Source organism: Colletotrichum acutatum (genome assembly GCF_030867785.1).
Source record: "Colletotrichum acutatum strain CBS 112980 chromosome Unknown BDZ83scaffold_3, whole genome shotgun sequence".
Classification (NCBI taxonomy): domain Eukaryota; kingdom Fungi; phylum Ascomycota; class Sordariomycetes; order Glomerellales; family Glomerellaceae; genus Colletotrichum; species Colletotrichum acutatum.
Genome location: NW_026848997.1, coordinates 625,879 through 645,363, shown reverse-complemented (window position 1 = coordinate 645,363; position 19,485 = coordinate 625,879). Strand labels below are relative to the sequence as shown.

General features: G+C 54.6%; 4 protein-coding genes across 4 annotated transcripts; 2 read left to right on the top strand and 2 right to left on the bottom strand.

Annotated features, from left to right (window-relative positions):
- The first annotated feature begins 1,771 nt into the window (after positions 1–1,771).
- On the top strand, positions 1,772–3,834 carry BDZ83DRAFT_773484 (uncharacterized protein). The gene is made up of 5 exons (XM_060515406.1): positions 1,772–2,276; positions 2,334–2,434; positions 2,874–3,190; positions 3,263–3,297; positions 3,343–3,834. Exons 1-5 carry the CDS (start codon positions 2,180–2,182, stop codon positions 3,723–3,725), a joined length of 933 nt encoding a protein of 310 aa, XP_060371395.1. The 5' UTR covers positions 1,772–2,179; the 3' UTR covers positions 3,726–3,834.
- Positions 3,778–4,541, top strand: BDZ83DRAFT_246554 (uncharacterized protein). Its single transcript, XM_060501903.1, has one exon. The coding sequence runs from the start codon at positions 3,927–3,929 to the stop codon at positions 4,338–4,340; it is 414 nt and encodes a 137-aa protein (XP_060371394.1). The 5' UTR covers positions 3,778–3,926; the 3' UTR covers positions 4,341–4,541.
- A 2,866-nt stretch (positions 4,542–7,407) lies between these two features.
- BDZ83DRAFT_725850 (uncharacterized protein) lies at positions 7,408–12,680 on the bottom strand. The gene is made up of 3 exons (XM_060512745.1): positions 11,472–12,680; positions 8,889–11,414; positions 7,408–8,831 (listed from the first exon to the last, which is right to left on the bottom strand). The coding sequence occupies exons 1-3, from the start codon at positions 12,308–12,310 to the stop codon at positions 7,679–7,681; spliced, it is 4,518 nt and encodes a 1,505-aa protein (XP_060371393.1). The 5' UTR covers positions 12,311–12,680; the 3' UTR covers positions 7,408–7,678.
- Positions 12,681–14,199: 1,519 nt separating this feature from the next.
- On the bottom strand, positions 14,200–18,100 carry BDZ83DRAFT_565113 (leucine rich repeat protein; the record flags this gene model as incomplete). Its single annotated transcript, XM_060503713.1, has 5 exons — positions 14,200–15,657; positions 15,706–16,013; positions 16,064–16,348; positions 16,400–16,872; positions 16,929–18,100. The coding sequence occupies 5 exons, from the start codon at positions 18,098–18,100 to the stop codon at positions 14,200–14,202; spliced, it is 3,696 nt and encodes a 1,231-aa protein (XP_060371392.1).
- Between the last annotated feature and the right edge of the window lie 1,385 nt (positions 18,101–19,485).

The window sequence follows — 19,485 nt, the reverse complement described above, 5'->3', positions numbered from 1 at the left end:
GGCCACGCCGTCGAAAGAAAAGAGAGGGTCAGTCAGCCCGGTCGCTTGAAGTCGAACAGACTTTCACCCGGCTCCAGCTCAGGTCGAACTTCAAAAGAGAACCGACTGAGAAGACAAGAAGAAGAGCAATCAGAAGAAGCTCAGGGCTCCCGGGGCCAGGCCTGTCAGACTCAGTTCCAGTGGGGAGAAGGAGGGGGGAAGGGTGTCCGCGCGGGTTACGTCCGGCAGAGAAGATGTGGACGAAAGAGGATCCCAGACTTCCTAGAGCCCAGAGGTGACGACGTTTGTACGAAATGTGAATGGGCGAAAGCTGGCGACAGGACGGGAAGGCTATGCTATGCACGTAGTGTATGCAAGCAGGTTTTGCAGTTCATGCGAGAGTCCGTGGTGGGCCGCCGACGGGCTTGACTGTGAGTCTGTAAGGGTACCACAGTACTGCGTACGGGACTGACTCCTCTTTTTGCGCGCCGTCTTCCAACAGAAATGCGAAAATGTGCGCGCGTCTGCCACCAAAAAAGGTTGAATTTCCCACTGCATATGCACCAACACCACTGAACCACCCTTAAGGTCCCCTACTTCCCAGCACGCCACAGGGATGGATGCTGTAGATAACAGCTAGAGTCTCTAGATGCAGCTTGACGGGCAGCGAATAGTGTTGCATGCAGGGCTCTGCCGGGGGAATACCTGTGGATGCTGTGGGCAATGGTGCAAACTGTGATATCGCTCCGGTCCTCGACTTCGACTTCGTCTTTGGTGGTGTTGCGACTATCTCTGGACTACCAAAGTGTCAAAGGAAGCCCAGGCCAAACATGGTCCAGTCCAGCTGGTAGTGCGAGGCCCGAAAAAGAGACCACAGGGTTTGCCTTTTCTTCCTCTGGCAATGGCCGAAATGCTAGTCTCCCTCACGGTTGTGGCTTGTTCGGCTAAGCGCTCGTTTGCCGTCAATTGGCTGATCTGATCAGATCTGCAGCCGTGATGAAATGGGTTTCCTACCTAAGAAGACAAGAGAGACGAAAAAAAAAAAATTGCTAATGACTGTGCGGTGCGGTGCGGTGCGGCTGCGTTTGAGTGTGCGAGCCTGTGAGGGCTCGAAAAGAGGTCACTGTCTCGCTCTGCGACGGCTCTGTTGTCCTCTCTGTGGTGCTCTCATCTGGTCTCGTTGGGATGGCCTCTTTCTTGTGCTGGCCACTGGGATTGATTGGGTCGAGGGTTCGAGGCACAGGTCATGGATGATGGAATGAAGTCGGCGCGTAGCCGACGCGTCTCACCGATTTGGGAAGAAAACAACAAACGCGTCCACCATTAGCCAATCAAAACAGCCACATCACATGACTGTGCTCCCGATTGGCTGTCGTGCCCCCATCCGATGAAACTGGGTCATCCCAACTCATGTGCCCATCAGGAGCCATGACGGAAAGGAAATCACGGATAACCGCTGAAAAGGCTGGACGACATCTTTTTTCTTTTTGTCAGACTGACACCACTTAAACAGATTTTCATATTCCTCCCACCCCATCTTAGTCTTCTCAATGGCTTAGGTTGTCTTGCAACGATTGTTCCCGCTGTGAAACTGAGACCGAGACCTACCAAGACCACCCCCGTCTAATGCTGGCCAGATCGTCAGGTACGGAATGTGACGGGCGTCTCACTTTACCTCCCGATGATATAAGATGAGAAACGATTGCGCGCGCTCATTCCGCCTGATCTCATCTCTCGCCTCGTGCTCTGCGTTTTCAAAAGTCTTGGACGGCTAGACGGGTCTTTCTGGGCCGAGCATGACCAACCTGTCCGTGCCCGTGGAGGATCCCATCAGAATGATCAAATTCTCATCAATGCTTTCCTTCCATCATCCCAGCTGTTTGAACCCCAACCGCGAGAAACAGACTTCTAGAACTGGGCTAGATGGGGCGCTGTTCAGAAAGGGTACCCATGGATTTCTAGTGTAGGTAAAAAATGACTAAAGGATGCTCGAGCCTCGGCGCAGGGAGCACTCTGGAGCGCCCATCGCCGGCCGTGAAGACACTAACAGCAGCTGCACGGATATACGTTGGGAAACCTTGGAAGGCTAATAATGCCATGGATGAGCGGTGTCGAACGGGTCTTTGCCGTCTGCGGAAAGGCGACGACAGCCGCGGTGTCGCATCGGAGCGAGCCTGACGAATAAGCATGCCATGTCTAAATGGGCGACGTCCAACGAACGTTTGGTGGACGGGTTGCAGCCCGCGTGAGTTTTGCGAGTGTCAACGTACGCCTCGACCCATATCTATCAATCACAGGTAAACGGAGGCAGCCATTGATGATGGAGAGACTTTGGAACTCTGTTGTACAAAAAGGCAACGTCCAGTCTCGTGGCGCCAATTGCGACGAGACTGCTACGACATGTGTCTCTCCACCGGGCCCGAAACTTGAGTTTTTAGAAGCCCAGCGCGGCCAGGTACGGGGAAAGGGTCTCGGAATGCAAGACAACATCTCATCATCGGCCCTCCTTACTGTCAGGAACGGGACCACGGGAGCCACTGGGGGCTTACGGGTTGGAGAGGCATCTGACACTAGTCATGATACCTGTGAGTCGTGACCTGTTCGCTCCAATTCTCTCAGTAAAGTTGCCTTGGGTCCATGAGTCCATGACCGCTGCTACGTGCTTGACGGGATGGAAGATATGAGATTCTCGTAGTCAAGCCAGAACCGTTGGTGAGTACCTTAAGGTATCCGTACTCGGTACCTTGGGTAAGGTCGGTCTAGGTATTCCCGCACGACCTAAATGGCCCAGGGCATCCGATAATACGAAATACCGAGAGCGGAAACGTCCCCTCCCGAGCCCCCCCCCCCTCGGGGCCCCCATCCGTGACATCATCCCTTCTCGCTACCGCCAGCGGCACTGCGCACTGCCAGCACGCTGCAATGACCAATCCCTTCGCACATGTTTCCTGGCTGCTCTTTCCAGAAACCTCGTGTCTCCGCCAGTGCCCGGACATGGCCCCAGCTCTCGATCCCCAATCAAACCGTTTCCACCTCGCGTCATCTCATTGGTTCCGCTGGCTGACAATGTTTCAACCAGAATTGGGACCAACTTGCCAGGCTTTCCCAACTCCTTGCCTGTTCTTGCCTGTTCCTGTCATCAGGTTCCACCGGGTCTCGAAGCCACTTCCCAGTCCAGAAAGTACGTACCGTTGATTGTATCTGACCTGAGGTAGGTGCTGCAAGTTGCAACTGCCAACTGCACCTGGACAAGTGGGAATGCGTGTAACTCGTAACTTGCAAGTTGCAAGTGCGAGCAATGTCTGCGCCTGCAGGCAGGTAGGTGCAAGTGTGTAACGCTCTGGCTCAGCTTGTGTGGTGCAGACCAAGCAGGGTTCTGGGAAGCAATTTCTCTGTTTCCTGCCGCTGCGTCTCCCACCACTCATTCTTCCCAGTTCCCCGTCCCATTCTTGATTCCCCCATTGGCATTGACATTCACCATTCACCGCTCGCCTTATCGCTCCGGCCTCCGGTACCTGACGGGCGCCCTCTCCCATGTGAACCTCCCCTCCCAATTCTGCGCAATCCATTCACAAACCAAGAGGGGGTCACCAGGTACCGTCCCTATCTTGGCTTTTCCACTGCCAGGTTCAGCCCAGTCGTCACACCCTGTCAGTCGATCTTCGCATAAGATGCAAATCTTCCCTACGGGAGATATCCCATCTCGCACATCATTGACAACGCATCTAGCTCGCCCCGAATTCTGACTCTTCGCTATTCCCATCTCGGCATCTTTCCCACCTCGTGCTCAACTGACACTGGAGTCTCTTTTTTTTTTCTGCCCGAGAGAAGGGGGAAAAAAAGACATCGAGATCCCCACGGAATCTGCTCCGGCGATCAAATTTTCATCCTCACTTCCCTGTGCCTGACGATATGGAGTATTTCATGGGATCAAAATTCAGAGACACATGGCAGAAATGCGACAGAGTTTTCGTCATCCTCTGACCACTCTTTTCTCTTCTTCTTTTCACTCATTCTCGTGCGTTTCCCGGCCCGAGCAACCTGCCAGCTCACACCCATTGGATGTTCGATGGGACTCTCGTCTGTCCGTTTCAATGCACAAACGCTCGCGGGCGGACCACAACCCGCGCGCCGCTGCATCGCACTACTGTACTCCGTACCCCTCCCTTTCTTCCTTTCCATCTGTATGCACTCCGTACGGCTGCGTTCCTCTCCATCATTTCCCTCTCACAGACTGTCACTCTCATTCTGGAACCCCCGGAGCGTGTATCCCTGCCTGCTCGATATTAATAGCGCTGCTTTTGATATACCCGCTCAAAGTGCCGGCCGTTCTCCCATTCTCATTCCCATCCCATCTCTGATTCAGTACCGACCTTGTCCGGCGTGTCGTCTCTAGCGTGACGATACTCCATGGTCCATACTCCGTACCCAGAGGAGAGGACCACTACCGCAGATGCCAACCTGCGGCCTGCTCTGCCTTACCTTATCATCTCCAAGCAACTTGTCTTTCCAACCCCAGCTTCATCCCCCATGTCAGGCCATACCAAAAGCCCCATATCGCCCAGATAACCCTACGGGCTGTACTCCGTAGTCCAGAAAAACCAAGGCAGCCGAGGAAAGCTTTGGGCGCATTTCAGCTCACGCGCACTGTCGCCGTCCGTCCGTTTACCGATCCCACGTTGAGTCTGTGATCCTCAGCACCCTAGAAGGAAGCATTGACGACCAAAAGTTGGCCGACTCTAGATGCCCAATTGCCGCCAGCAATGCCTTCATTCCGGTCTTCCCAACAATGGACAACGCATTTGCCATCTCATTTGCTTTTTTCCCCATGGCCCATTCGTCCGCCTCAGTTTCGATTTCTTCTTTTCACTAGTTTTGCCAAAAAGTTTGCCTCTACGTGCGAAAGCTGGTTTGGAAAACGGGTCCCTCGGCTCTATTGTCTAAGTCTTGCACGTTTTGTTCGTAAAAGACCAGATGGCAGGGCCCCCGTCCCATTCACGAAAAAGCAAGCCTGAAGCATAGGCCAACGTCCGATCTCCGGCCCATCATCCAGGCCCTTTCAGGCCATTCATCGCATTCTAATTCCTCCCTCACATCAGCCATGTCGTAAGACGTAGGTGGGTATTGCCCTGTACCGAGTGTACTCGGCCTTCCATTGTTGGGACTACCTCAGGACGCTCCAGAAATATCCCATCCCGCTTCCTTCGAGAGCATTCGGCGCTCTTTTCCAGAGCGCCATCCCGGAGCCCAATCGGCCCTCTCAAACCGTAACACACAGACTCGGAGGACCGAGACACACGATCTTCCCGAGTCTCAACAGCACACCAACTCTGCCCGTTTTCACCCCTTGTTCTTCCATGGCCGTTTCCAAACTTTCCATGAGATCAGAAGAAAGAAAAAAAAAGTCCGGTGGCTGGGAGGATTTTCCAGGGTAGCTCTAAACTGGGGTTCATCTTTTTCCCACCTCACGAGCACCTCATCCGTGCATATGTTTCATCGAGGTCGTAGTGCTGCACTTGCTGTTCCTCTGACCGTGACAGCCTGGGTCCGGGGCCCAACGAGAAAGATATCCCAAAAGGCCAGAACCTCTGCTGGGCACATCCCTCTCTCCCCAGTATGTCCTGCAAAGACTCTACCTCCGACGACCGACGTGGACTCAACATCTCAACTTTACAGCTGGTGAGCTGCTCGCTCTGCCACGGGCGAAAGCGACTTGCAGATCCCAAGAAACGTCCAACCCTTACTGTGGGTGAAAGCTCCAACAGTCGAAGAGGGGGGAGGGGAAGCAACAGGACCCGTAGATCCACCCCCTCCTTCTTCATGTCGTTCCTGTCCCAAGCTTCCTAGCCGAATGCAACCGTATTTCAACCTTGAACGTTGAACGTCTTTTTTGATAGCTCTCGCTCAGCCTCCTGTACCTCTCTCAGTGGCAACTCTCTCAAAAGCAGTAACAGGTACTAGGCAGGAGCTCTCACGCCCTCCAGAGCCATCTCATCCAGCTCACTCTCTTTTCGTGTCGAGTTGCCACGAGAGAACTTGGACGATCGACCTGCATATCTAGCCCAATCACTAGAGCGTTTCCTCCTCACCATAGTGTTCAGTAGCCCTCGCGCCTACATTAGTCCCTACAACTAGAACCCGATACACAAGCAGCCGCTCCCGAGAAATCCGGGATCATGCGCAGTAGACGGAGAGGAAGAGAGAGGGGCACCTAGGTAGTTTTAGTTTGCGCGGAGAAGATTACCTGCAGATTGCAGTAGTAGATAGACTCCTCATGTCGTACTATGTTGCACATGAAAAAGAAGAACCTGCAGTAGTGTACAAACCAAAGCGAGATATCGCAGCTACGCCACCTTGGCCACCTCTTCCCCTCCCCCATCCAGCGCCGCATGCATCAGATGGGCGCAAACCGTTTGACCACACCTTTCCCTCCCTGCCCCTCCCACCTTTCTCAAGGATGCAGGAACTTATCAGACGAAAGGACCTGAATGTCAATAAACACATGAAAGTACTCCCGACGCGTTGTAGTACAAAATCGCGTTTGGCTCATGCGGAACAGAAGGAAGACCTACTGCAGGATCGATGACCACGGGCATGGGCATGGCATCCTCCCCCGATTGTCAAGTGTGAAGATCTTCACATTCGAGCACTGCCCGTTATGGGCCGAGAGATGCACGTAACCCAGCGATACAGCACCTTGGGTTTAGTTAGCTTCAAGCAACCCGTTGAGGGATCCTCGAAGAGCAAGATGGAAAGAACCCCTTCTTGGCTCTTTCCATCCTCGTGGTCTATTCCTACCTACCTACTTGACTCCAGACTTGCCATGCTTATACCCACAAGACACACAAATGATAATAAAAAAAACCCTCTTAACCTGCCAAGAAAAGATCTACCCTTACCTCGAAGCTCAAGTACAGGAGAAAACTCACGTATATCCGAGCAAACTGAACGAGGTCTCACTCAGTCGTAGTCGTAGTCACAACTCGTAGGTCGGAATTCGTACCCTGAAAGACTCGGGAAGAGGGGCCTCAGACACAGCACAAACACCACACTGACGCCATCACCGCCGCACCGGCTTGACCTTTGCGCTTCTTCTCCCTGCACAGAGAGACAGACGATCCTTTCGATCGGGCGTCAGAGTAGGAAAAAAAGGGCTAGAAATAACTTTACGCCACCCAAGCTCCTCAAGTCCCCTCAGGGACCCAAAAAAGAAAGAAAGAGAGGCATAACGCACACGCAACGCATGGCCCCCGACACACCCAGAGCTAATGCTTCTCCGCGCCGGATCCCACAGCTCAGATTCTTTGTTTGACACGACGGACTGATCAGCCAGCCGGCCGGGCGGCGGCGGCGGGGAGAGAGAGGGTAGGTCACAGGCCAAAAAAGAACCAAAAACGCACTGAGACTTGAGGATAAAGAAACGAAATTCGGGGTTTGCATTACTAGCTGGTGTGGGACATCTGTATGATAATGGAAACAATACCTACTGCTGCACGCCTCCAAACCCCTTCCTCTCAGCGAAAAACCTTGCCACATGTGAACTGAATCTACTTCCAACTAATCCTGAAAGCTACCTGGACATAGCTCTCTCCTCTCGTTCTCTCTCTCTCTCTCAAAATGCCCTACCCCGTGACATCCTTCACCTGCATCCACAGCCAGCCACAGCCCAGCACGGACTATTGAAACTAGCACCGAGCATTTAATCCAAAACGCGGCCTGCAGTAGCAGCACCGCTCTTATCGCGAGTCTCGGTCTTCTTCAGGGCCTTGCCAAGTTGGATCTCCCCGAGCAGACCCGCGGGTCGACCGCCTGCGGGGGGGCCTGACGGTGCGTCACCCGCCGGTGGTGGGGGAGGTGGTGGCGGGGGAGCTCCCATGCCTGGAGGGGGAGGAGGCGGCGGCGGCGGGCCACCTGGTGCGGGCGACGCCGGCATCGGTGGCGGAGGGGGGGCCGAAGGAGCCTCGGGTGCCGGGCCTGGCGGGGCAGGGGAAGCACCGGTAGCTGGCATAGGCGGCGGGGGAGGAGGGAACGCAGGTGAGGCGTCGCTACCCATGGCCGGGCTGACAGGGTTAGACATCGGCTTGTCTCCGGTGGCTGAGAGTGGTCGCGGGGGACCCATGGTTCCGAACAAGATGGACGCCAGAGCCGCAGCGCTACTGCCGCCGGGACGGTCATCATCGTCGGAATCTTCGTCGTCCTCCTTATCCGTGCCCCAATCATCGTCCTCATCAGGGCGCTTGCGGGAGAAGGGTCCGGAGGGAGGCGGGGGAGAGGCAGCTGCGGGAGCTGCCTTGCTCTCTTGCGCCATACGGTGGAAGGGGTTAGTGGACTGCGCAGCCGCCGGGGGTGGGGGAGGAGCGGCGGCAGGTGCGGAAGGTTCGCTCGGGGCCGAGGTGGATTCGGATGAGTGAGAGAGCATGCGGTGGTACGGGTTGCGGCTCTCGTTCTCGGTCGGAGGACTTGTGACCACCGTTGGAACGGGGGGTGGGGAAGGCTGCTTCTCAAGCTCCTGACTGCTGATCTGGCTACCACCTTGAGTAGGGGTGGAAGCCTGGGGGGTAATTTGAGAAGGGCCATCTTCGTCATCCGATGAGCTGTCATCATCGTCATTCATAGCCTCGAGCTGGCGTTGGAGCTCCAACTCGCGCTGACGGGCAGCTTCGATCTCGGCTCTTTGTGCTGCCAACTTGGCCTCCTTCTCCTTTTGCTCAGCGAGGGCTGCCTTCTTCTTCCGCTTCTCCTCTTCCTTTTTGAGCTTGCCCTGCTTGACTTGCTCCTCAAGTGCCTTGAGACGAGCAGCTGCAGATTGTCGCTCAGTCTCAAGATCATCTTGCTGCTCTCTGGCGCTCGCCCTGTGTATTTGTTAGCACATATTCGTCTTCGATCGTCTTCTCAATGGATAAACTTACTCCAACTCCTTGGTAGCACGCTGTTGCTCCTCGTGCTCCCTGGCGAGACGCTCTTCTTCGGCCTGTTTAGCCGCTTGCTCTTCCTCCGCCTTCCGCGAGGCCTCTCTCTCAGCAGCATCGCTCTTGGCAGCCTTCCTCGACGGTGGCGGGGGAGGCTTCTTGGCAGCCGGGGCCGGAGCGCCCGTTTCTTCAGCGAGCCGGGCCTGACGTTCAGTTTCGCGGCGCTCATCCTCCTCCTCGGCCTGGCGCAGCTTAGCGGCACGTTCGGCTCTCTCACGCTCCATTCTCTGGGCAGCCGTCTCGCCAGGCTTAGTGGGAGCCTTAATGCCCAGAGCAGCAAGCCTCTCAGCCATACGCTGCTCGGCCTGCTGCTTGATGAAAGCAGCACGCTCCTCGGGGGTCTTGTAAGAAGAGTACGAGCCTCCGGGAGTAGTGGTACGCGAGGGGGGCGCAGGGCTCTCGAGGCGGGCGGCGGGGCTGGCCGCAGCAGGCTCCCTTGAGGATGCACGAGCAGCCGAAGGCGAGGACGAAGAAGTAGGACGGCGGTCCTGGGCCCGAACTCGCGCAGCACGGCTAGATCGCTGAAGATCAAATATGAAATCTCTGACTTCATCCTCGACGCCCAGAGCGTCCTCCCAGCGTCGCTTCTCGTGTTCGTTGGAGGCCGTCGTGGTACCTTCTTTCAAATTGTCTTCGATGCCGCGAGCAAAGTCACGTACAGAATCTTCCACGTCTCTGACCATGCTCTCGTTGTTCTCCTTCTCGGTCTTGATCTTGTGGTTCTCCTCCTCGAGGCGCTTGGGGCCTTCGTCATCGAAGCTCGACTCGACCTTCTTGCCCGTCAAGGCTGCAGTACGTTGCTGCATCATAGCCTTGGCCCGAGCCTTCAGCCTGTCAGACTCAGTCACGGCACCACCAGGACCAGTGCCGACGATAGCAGCAGCACTGTTTGGATGAGCCTTTGCATCCCTAAGCCTGAACAGCTCGAGTCTTGCTTCTGCGATAGCCTTTTCGGTCTTTCGAACCGCAGAGGCCAGTTCGGGGACCTTGTCTGTGAGGGTCTGGAGCTGTCGCTTCAGGGATCGTCTCTCGGCTTCCGAGTCTCCCGATGAAAGTGCGGCATCCGGGTTCGCATCGATATCGTCCTGGATGCGGCGAATGCGGCGGTACAGCTCCTCAGCCTCCCGACGGTCACGTCTGTCAAGCAAGTCGTCCTCCTCCAAGTTCTTCTCATCAGCAAAATCCATGGCGTCGAGGAGTACCTCCTTCTCCCGGATCTTCTTTCTCAACTGATCGAGTCCGAGGTCATCGTATGCAGTAGAGGATGGCGATTCGGGGCGGGGCGAGTTGTTGCCGACGCGGCGACGGGCACTAGACCTATATCCGACCTGCTCATCGTTGTTTTTGAAAACTGTGGCATCCTTACGCCCAGTGCTCTGGCCGCCAGGGGTGCCTCTCAATGAGTGAGTCTTCATATAGCTAACACCAGTCTTTTGAGGAAGCAAAGCGGCACCAGACTTGGAACGGAACTCTGACTCCTGGCTCAACATTGACCGGATGGTGCCGATAGACTCATTGAAGTTTCTCGTCGAGGGAGGAACAAGCTCAGGCGGCAGCTGGTTAGGCAAGGGGTATCCATTGAGCTTCCTGTAAATCAAATGCATGGCAACTGCGAATTCGTCCAGGTTCAGGCGACCCTTGTTGCCATTATCAGCAAGGGTCCAGACACGCTCGAGGTCCGGCTTCTCGAGACCGCTCTGTCCAAAGATTTCAATGGCGACGTCTCCGCCGATGAAGCCCTTGTGAAGTCCATCCCATGCCTTGAAGAGTGCGTCGTAGCGTTGCTTCTCCTCCTTTGTGATAGCCCAAGGAATGACAGCGTTGCCCTGCAGACCCTGCGTAGTGAAGCTTCCCTGCTCGCGGCCTTGCTGAGGCATCATTCTGGCCTGAAGAGCATCGATGTTGGGCAGGCCTGTGGAGGGGGCGTTGACGAGACCCCATTGACCGGGGCGGCCGGTAGGCTGCGCGTTCAGAGGCGCAGCCATTGGGCCTCCGCCCGGCGTGAGGCTATTGCCATATCCGGTGGGCATGGGCGGCATGGGCGGTCGTGGCCCGTTGTATCCCGTGGGTTGAGGGTTCATTCCCGTGGGCTGCGCATTGAGGTTGGGGAATCCGGTCTGCTGAGGTTGCAGCCCTTGTGTCTGCCCGAAGCCCTGAGCTGGCTGTCCAGGGAAACCGGTCATTTGTGCCTGTAAAAGCTGGGAGTTTGAGGTCTGAGGCTGAGGCTGATGAATCGTGGGTTCGGTGCTCGATCTGCCGGTAGCAGTGCTGCCGGGTGTATCTCGACCGGCGTCCTCGGCAATGCTGAAGTTGATAATGTCCACAACGCTGGACACCTCGTTCTTGATGTTCTCGGGCAATGTCGAAGGTATGGACTTTCCAGTGAGCTTCAAGTTGCACAGGTACATTGCAAGAGCGAATTCGGGGAAGTGAAGCTCTCCGGATCGTGTCGTGTCAGCAAGAGTCCTGCATATACCTCATTAGTACGATTTGCTATGGCGACAAAGCTAGAAAGATACTGACCAAATGTGTGAGAGCGAATCGCCATCCAAGCGTGATCGCATCAACAGGTCTCTCGCCTTGTCTCCGGACATTGTCGTTGCCTGGCCTTCACCAACCGCAGATTTGAAGAGAGTCTCAAACTTGGATTGATCCGGAGCTGTGATGAACGACAATCGAATGTTTGGGATCTTGTTGGCAGACTTGGGGCGTCGACCAGCTGGTTTCGGGGTGCCTCCAGTTCGGAAAGAAGCAGCCATCTGGCTAAAGCCCGTAGCTTGGGGCTTGATAGGGGCCGGGGCGGCCGTCTGCTGCTGGCTCTGGAAGCCAGTAGGTTGAGATTGCTGGGCTTGCGGGAATCCAGTCTGCTGAGGCTGTTGCTGCTGAGCAAAGCCGGTCTGCTGGGGTTGCTGCTGGCCCGGGAAGCCAGTCTGTTGAGGCTGCTGCTGTTGAGCGAAACCAGTCGGCTGAGACTGCTGTTGCTGACCTGGGAATCCAGTCTGCTGAGGCTGCTGCTGCTGCTGCTGCTGTTGCTGGAACTGCGACTGGTACTGCGAGGGGATCGACGGCATCGGGGGAGCGCCGGTCTGGAAGCTCTGCTGCGGCTGGGCCTGGCCGGGAAAGCCGGTGAACTGGGGCTGAAGCTGTTGAGGAGCTTGCTGCTGCGGTTGCTGTTGCATCCCCGGGTAGCCGGTGAACTGCTGTTGCAGCGGCGCCTGACCGAAGCCCGTGGGCTGAGGAGCAAAAGGACTCGGCTGCTGCTGCTGCTGGCCCGGCTGCTGGCCGAAAGAGCTTCCACCATATTGCTGCGCACCGGGCCGTTGGCTATTGCCGCCCAAGAAGGCGTTCGAATTCGAGTACATGATGGGCGGGGGTTGGTGCCGACGAGGATGTCGGGCTTCGAAAAGAGAGAGGAGACAGAGATGGAGGGACTCCTGATGGAACGGTTAGGAGGCTCGGACGATAAGGGGATTGGGAATCGGATGGGACGAACGTCACGAGCGGAGGATCTCCGTCGATTCAGGTTTGGTTGAGAGAGCTGTTGCCAATTCCTCTTCGCAAGAATTGCAAAAGCAACAGGTCGCGGAGGAGGCGGGAATAGGGAAAAGTAGAAAGTCAGTCGTGGCCGGAGCTGATGGCAACGCTGGATGACGAAGCGCTCACAAGTGTCCAGCTTGACACGGAGGTTTCAGTAGGAAGGTGCGGCGGCTTGAACGGGGGGGACCAGTAAGGTGAAGTGGTTGGTTTGCCCAGTTGGAACCTGGCACGCCTGGCAGCAGAACGAACAGGGATCTGTCAGTGTCCAAATGTGGCTTGGGCTCCAAGTGGGTCTCCTATTGCAGAACATTACGTGATGTCGCATGGCTTGGAACCGCGTACAGTTATGAGGTGCATATGTCCTTAGCGGAGCACCTATCTATGGCATCTCCAAGCTTCACAGAACCATTGTGCCCAAAAAGCGAATCTAGAGCAGAGCTTCCAACAATTGGTCTGTTTGATACTTCTTGCAGAGGCGATAGGTTCCTGTTAGTCAAGGTCGCAAGGCTCTTGATAAAAAGGCAGGTAAGTGTAAGGTATCTCGGTTCGAGTCGGCATGGTAGTGAGCCTAACCTCGCTTCTTACTTCCATTCGCTTAAACGTACGCTCGGTCCTCGTTAAACGCATCGAAGCTTCGCAGGTATGTGTCATCCAAGTTCGTTGTTCAGAGTCGTCCATGTCACTTCTACTGATACGTGTGCTCTGCCACTCTCCATCCTCTTACAGACTTACAGAGCAGGACTGCTATCGTCGTTTCTTTGCCAAGTATAAAAATAATTCATAGCCACAGCTTCTACTCCATAATACGCTCTCCCTCCTCATGTCTTGCAGTCTTGGCCCCCTCCCCGCATCTGCAGCATCAGAGTTTCGACACGTCGGTCCGCGCAGACAGGGAGATGGCAGCCAGTGGTCCCAATGCATCGGCAAATACAAGCCGCCTACGCGTAGCGTATATGCAGGGATTGCAGCAAGTCTTGGTGGGTATTGCTCAAGTGAAACATCTCAGCCTCTACGGATACAGAGTAGAGTATCGCCGCGCCCTTACTGAGAGTCCAGACACCAATCAACCTGATCCGAATATGCGGCCCTTCTCCGCGCAACGCCGGCCAATGGCCAACAACATCCGGATCCGGGTGGGCTCCGCGTGCAGCGGCCCGAAATCCGGGGTTGAGGGTGCATGCCATGTTTGGAAACATCGTCATTGCCAGGCGCGGAGCTACTGTTACTCTCACAATCAAGCAAACTGTTCGAGCCATGTTGAATGATCTCACAATTATGTATTATCGGTGAGAAACTGACTACCCCCAACCAAAGCATGCTCCATCCTCTGATAGTATCCCTACGTTGGACAAACCCCAAAACAGAGTAGGTAAGTATGCTGAACGAGAAACCTCCAACGCCGAAACAGTAAGCCAACCGTGCCCATGGCACGCGATAGAATCCAACACTAATACTAGAGCTTTGCTGCGAGTCTGGGTATCAATCCCGCGCGGTATTCCGAGAAAATATCTGCTCCTCCCTTTTACAAACGCCTTGTGAAACATGAAAAAACAAAAAAATGATGTTGCCGTCGCTAATGTCTAATGAGTTGGTAAACGTGGGAGATTGTATGGGAAACACATGCGTTGGTGTCTTTCGTATTTTTTTCGTTTCACTTTTCTTTCGTTCCTTCTTTTTCAATGTTTTTGTTCTTCGTTTCGGTTGTGTTATCGATTCATCTGAGTCTCGTGGTCGACACTGAGGGCCCCGCTTTCCTGCCGACGTCCTGGTCCTGGCCTTGCGTCGAATCGTCGAGGTTGAATCCATGTTGTATCATATGTTTGAGAAGAGAAAGGTCGAACTCATCAGCATTCTCATCGATGATGCGAGGCGCATCGCGAGACGGTGGCGCGCTAGACGCAATTGAGTACTCTTTGACAGGGCTCTCAGCAGGAGCCCATTCGGGAGGGGTCGGAATGCCGGAGGAACCGCTGGCCACCTCTGTCGCGGGGCTTTCCATGACTTCCTCGCGAGTGACATGGTGAGGAGCTGCCAATGCACCAAACTCTTCCATCCCCTCCAGAGGCGGAGTATTCGCGCCAAAGTATACACTGCCACGGTAGCCAGGCTGCATAATCTTGCGTCGGGTCTTCATAGCCTTGATGGCAAGGCCTCCAAAGACAGTACCGAGCTCCAGGGCGATCCAGTCCTCCTGGCCTTCCACTTGAGGGTCCCACTGCATAATCGCCATCTCCTTTTCAGAACTCAAGGTCCGATTTCTCTCGAGAAGACGTTCAATCTGAGCCGTCTTGACGCTCCACTCGTCCTTCAAGTTCTCCATGAGAGCATTGTTCTTGTCCATTTCCATCGCAAAGTTGTCAAACGTGGCCTTTGAAAGGACCTTGGACGCGCGGCGGGCCCGAGACGACGTGGGCTGGCTCGTTGGCATCCCGACGTTCTGGACGCTGAACTTGATGGCACGGCTGAGTTCGGACCGAGAGAATGGGCAAAACTCCTGGATGGAGCTATTATGGTCAAGAGATCTGACCATGTGGGACAAGTTGGACAGATTGAAGTTATTCTCCTGTACATCGAGCGTCGTGAGGGTCTGGTTGAGTTGGATCGCATGTGCCAGATCACCAATGTTCAAGTTCAGCTTCTGGTTCCGGATTCGCAGATGGCGCAGCGTCTTGTTCTCGGCGAGTCCAGAAAGTGACCGCGAGAAGCCTAGGCCGAGTTGACCCTCGTCGAGCTTGGCGGAGAATCCAGAGAAGTCAAGGTATTGAACCGATTTGTTCGTGGCAAAGAACTCTGACACGGCCATGCAGGCGTCCTCGCTGACTTGTCCAGGAGTCGAGGTTCCCACCAAGCTCAGCAGTCGAATCGATTTGTTGATTGAGAGCGCGTTGATAAGCTTGATATAGTTGTCTTCATTTTGAAACTCAACCATATCCATGAAGAGGGACGTCGGCCCGAAATTATCAACAATGGCAGATACCAAATCGTCCGTGCCGTTCTCGAGGTAGTTGCCGCTAATAGAGCAAGTAATCACTCTTGCTTCGCCCATACTGCGGAAGAGAGTGGCGATTTGGGAACCGGTCATTGCACAGTTGTTGAGGTCAAGCCTGCGGAGATAGTCGGCTTGCGAAGACTTCAAATAGTCGCCGAGGACTTGTAATGTGGCGTCATTGAGCTAGGACAGAATCAGCAACTGCATGAAAGCAAGGTTGACTTGACTTACGTTGATGTGAGAGAGATCCAGCTCCTCAAGGCCCCATCCCATGATAGTCTCGTCGAGGAAAATGGTATCCTTGGCCTGAGTGAGGCAATTCCCCGCGATGCCGAGTTTCCGCAAGTTGTAGAAATGAGCCAGATTTTGCTTAACGGCCATGTGGTCCACATGCCCAATGTTGCGAGAAGTATTGAGAGCCTCCATCTTGTATCCCTGGGAGGGTAAAGCATCCCAAACTTCCTCTAAGCTTCTCTCATCAAGATTGCATCTAGAAATATCGAGCTCCTTGAGAAGATCGGGAATATGAAGGACGCCCACTGTAAACCATTAGCCATGTGGATTGTAAGAATCCATTGAGTCCACTCACCGAGATCGTCAACTTCGGCCGCGGTCAGAGGGTTCCCGCCAACCAGCAAAGTGTCACAAGGAGTGCTGCGGGTTTTGAGCAGAAGAAGTATAGGACGAACAACCTCAGGATCCTTCTTGGTTCCGGCGCGAGCACGTGAAACACCCACAATATTCCGCGATGCCAGAACATTGGTCAAGTCTATCTTACGGACAGAACCAGAGGTGAAAGCAACGGCGTGAATTTCTTGGGATAACAGTGGAGCTGTCTTAATGATATCTCGATGCATAGGATCGATGACGAATCCTACCACAGTTAGCTTGAATGCTTCATAACGTTCAGGAATTGTCGGCTTACCATCGCGAGAGATGTCAGCTATGGACTCGTCCCATCCCGGAACATCAGTCAAACCGCAGAGGGGCGAGAAATCGACGTCACGGAACGACAGAGCCTTGAAGTAGTCATTGAAGCGGAGGGCCTTAAAGACTGCCAGGAGCTGGAGTGCCGTGTATCCACCTGCCTCCTTCGCAGGGAGAAGTCGAAATTCTGGGCAATGCTCTCGGCGTTCGCATTTCCAATTGACCGTCCATTCGGGAGGCTTGCATTGGAACGTCGCACAATACGCCTCGAGGGTGCGCTTGAGTCCACCATAGTCTTGACCGGTCGGAAGGAGCAGCTGAGCGGTCAGACCCCTGATGTCGAAAATATGCCGTTGCATGTGCTGAGGCCAAGCAGGCTTCACTGCGCGATCTGCCTTCATGAACGTCATGACGATCTCTCTGTACCACCGACTAGCCAGCTCGAGTCGTTTCTCATTTTCACAAGGGAGTCTTGGACAGGGGTTAGTAACGCCATTGGAAGCCCGCAGGATACACCAGACACATACCGGAATCCAAGAACGAACCGCTCCTCGTGAGGGACCATAGTCGCTTTCAAGCGGACCAAGGATGTCAAGCCAAAGACTACAGTATTGATTTCGATATCCTGGGGTGCTTTGTACACGGAAGTCCTGGCAACTCGTACAAGATAGCACTTGTTCTGGCCGAGAAGCAAGTAATATGATGATCCGTCACGAGACTTTCTGGCATTCTCAATGTTCTCGGCTTTAGTACTGAGGAGGGTGGTGCGTTGAACGACTGGAAAGATATCCAATGGGCAGCCTCGGCACGCGGGCTCTTGTGTAGCAACGATGTTGTGAATAGCGGACTCGACGTTGGGGGCGATGAGCCCCTTGGGCACAACGGCTGAGCCCACAGACTCACGAATAGCGTGGCGAATCTCTGACATCCACTCGTCTCGCTCAGTAGGCATTCCAAAGAACAACTTTGTGCAAGCCCAAGATACCATTGGTGAAGTCTCGGACCACCAAACATCCAGTCCAAAGTGAGGGCTTACACCCTCTTCGTTAAAAATGTTGACGATCCTACTCAGGGGAATTTCGACCCGACCATCAGAGTGTGACCCATCCTGACTCAAAGTGGAAGACGTCGAAGACCTCTTCAGGCGCTGGGCCGGCGGGGCAAGCTCAGCAAAGTTCGCCCTTGCTGACTCGACACTGCTGAATTTGATGAGATGCCCATCGGTTAAGACAACATATTCGGCTCGCGATTTCCACAGACGGCTGTCAGTCTTCAAGGCTCCGTGCTTGAGAATCTTGATAGGAGCCGGCGCAGGCGGCTGAGGGCTGAGATAGTTGGGAGTCTCCTCCGACATGTGCGAGCTCGCGGAAGAGTCCTTGGAAGCACGTCGGTTGAGGCGGTAGAAAATAGAAGACGAATTCGAGCCGCCGGACCCGTTGTTCTTGTGAAGAACCCGTTTACTCTTCATCTGGAGGCCGCTCGAGGCCTCCTCAGACATGGAAGCAAGGTCGGTCGAAGAGGAGCTGCTGCTGACCTTCCTGAAGGTCTTTGCTAAGAAACTACGCCTCTTGCCGCCCAAAGCTGGTGTCGAGACACTCCGAAGCTCTGCGGCCGAGCTCTTACTTGTGGCGTGCGGCTCTTCATGATGTGTCGTCTGAATGGTGGGCAGCATTGACCGTCGGTTCGCGGCAGCGTCCATGGTCGACAGAAATGACGTGCAGTAATCGGGGGTCCTAGCCCAGCCTATTCCGTCGTCGTGGGAATGCCTCGGCCAAATCGGGCCTTTGAGGCCGTCAAGGTCGAGTAATCGATTATTGGGCCATGTAACGTTATCCAAAGGCAAGTCGTCGAGATGAGTTCAATACTGTGGCGATTGCGCTGTTTACACTCGGCGGGGAAAAGGTGAGAGGGGAGTTGGGCGGGAAGAGAGAGAGAAGGCGATGTACCTCCGTCGACGAGCTAACGAAGCGAAGATTGAGGGTTCGAGATAGTAGAGAAATTGAGGATGTCAGAAGTTGGGAGTAGGTATCAGAAGAAGAGGGGATCAAAAAGCGTGTGCACAAGAAGATGGACGGCGGAGGGGTGTTAATAAGTGACGGTCCTTATCCTCTGGTTAGAGAGGGAGAGGTGCGTCTAGGTTCTGAGAGCAGGGAATAGCTGTTTGAAGAAAGGACCGGAGTGCAGCAAGCCTCCGGCAAGAACCAGGAACCTTGCTGGGAAAGGTAAGGGAAGACTGGAGGCAGCGGCGGCGGTACTTGGTAGGCTAGGTATCCTTACGGTCTGCGGATAGCGTGGTAGCAACGAGCGAGGGGTGAAATTCGGACGATGAGGGTGAGTGGATGCGGATGGATGTCCCGAGTCTTGGAAGAAGAGGACCTGACCCTGGCCGCTGGGAGAGACAAGGCAGCACGAGTCGGGCAAGGTGCGGTCAGATCAGGGACTCCGTTGGGCAAGGGGAGGATAAGATGGGATGAGATATGAAGAGTCGGGCGAGTAAGCACGTGTACATTGGCCGGATTCAAGGCGAATGTGAGGTGAGTGAGTGGTGAGGAGGATAGGTAGCGCCGGGTTTGTGAGGCAGGTATGGGAATGATGGATCTGGCTTAAGATGTTGGAGAACAAACACGACCTCAGAGACCAAGAAAGATGGTGTTCACGACACGCCTCGCAAGAGAGACACAGCGAACAAGAAGAAGCGGAATTTGGGGGAGCATGGAGGGGGGTGGGAGGTGGGGGGTGTGTGGATACGAAAAGGTACTTGTTCATTCAACTAGGAGGTTTGGAGACGCGAAAGGAAGAGATGAGTCTACGCAGTAATGAAAAGAAAGAGTGAGAGTGAGAGCGAGAGAGGCCAGTGCTGAGTGCCATGCCATGTACGTGTATCCATAGGGGAAAGGCGAAAGACAGCGAAGCTTGATGCAGCTATGATGTTATCGATGCACATCCTGTTTTTGGCCCCCGGAAGCGTCGCCCAATGAGACCGGCGCGGGGTTCCTCTGTTGCTGCCATTGTATGTAGTGTTTAAAAAAAAAAAAAAAAAAAAAGGTCGATGGGAAAGAGAGAGGCAGAGAGACATCCAAGAGA

What these genes read in the sequence shown, in the direction of transcription:
- BDZ83DRAFT_773484 (XM_060515406.1), top strand. Translation starts at nt 2,180, where the DNA reads ATGGGCGACGTCCAACGAACGTTTGGTGGACGGGTTGCAGCCCGCGTG. An exon ending in CCCATATCTATCAATCACAG is followed by an intron (nt 2,277 to 2,333) that starts GTAAACGGAGGC and finishes TTGTACAAAAAG; the next exon opens with GCAACGTCCAGTCTCGTGGC. An exon ending in ATGTCTGCGCCTGCAGGCAG is followed by an intron (nt 3,298 to 3,342) that starts GTAGGTGCAAGT and finishes TGTGTGGTGCAG; the next exon opens with ACCAAGCAGGGTTCTGGGAA.
- BDZ83DRAFT_246554 (XM_060501903.1), top strand. Translation starts at nt 3,927, where the DNA reads ATGGCAGAAATGCGACAGAGTTTTCGTCATCCTCTGACCACTCTTTTC.
- BDZ83DRAFT_725850 (XM_060512745.1), bottom strand. Translation starts at nt 12,310, where the DNA reads ATGTACTCGAATTCGAACGCCTTCTTGGGCGGCAATAGCCAACGGCCC. An exon ending in GATTCGCTCTCACACATTTG is followed by an intron (nt 11,415 to 11,471) that starts GTCAGTATCTTT and finishes AGGTATATGCAG; the next exon opens with GACTCTTGCTGACACGACAC. An exon ending in CGTGCTACCAAGGAGTTGGA is followed by an intron (nt 8,832 to 8,888) that starts GTAAGTTTATCC and finishes ACAAATACACAG; the next exon opens with GGCGAGCGCCAGAGAGCAGC.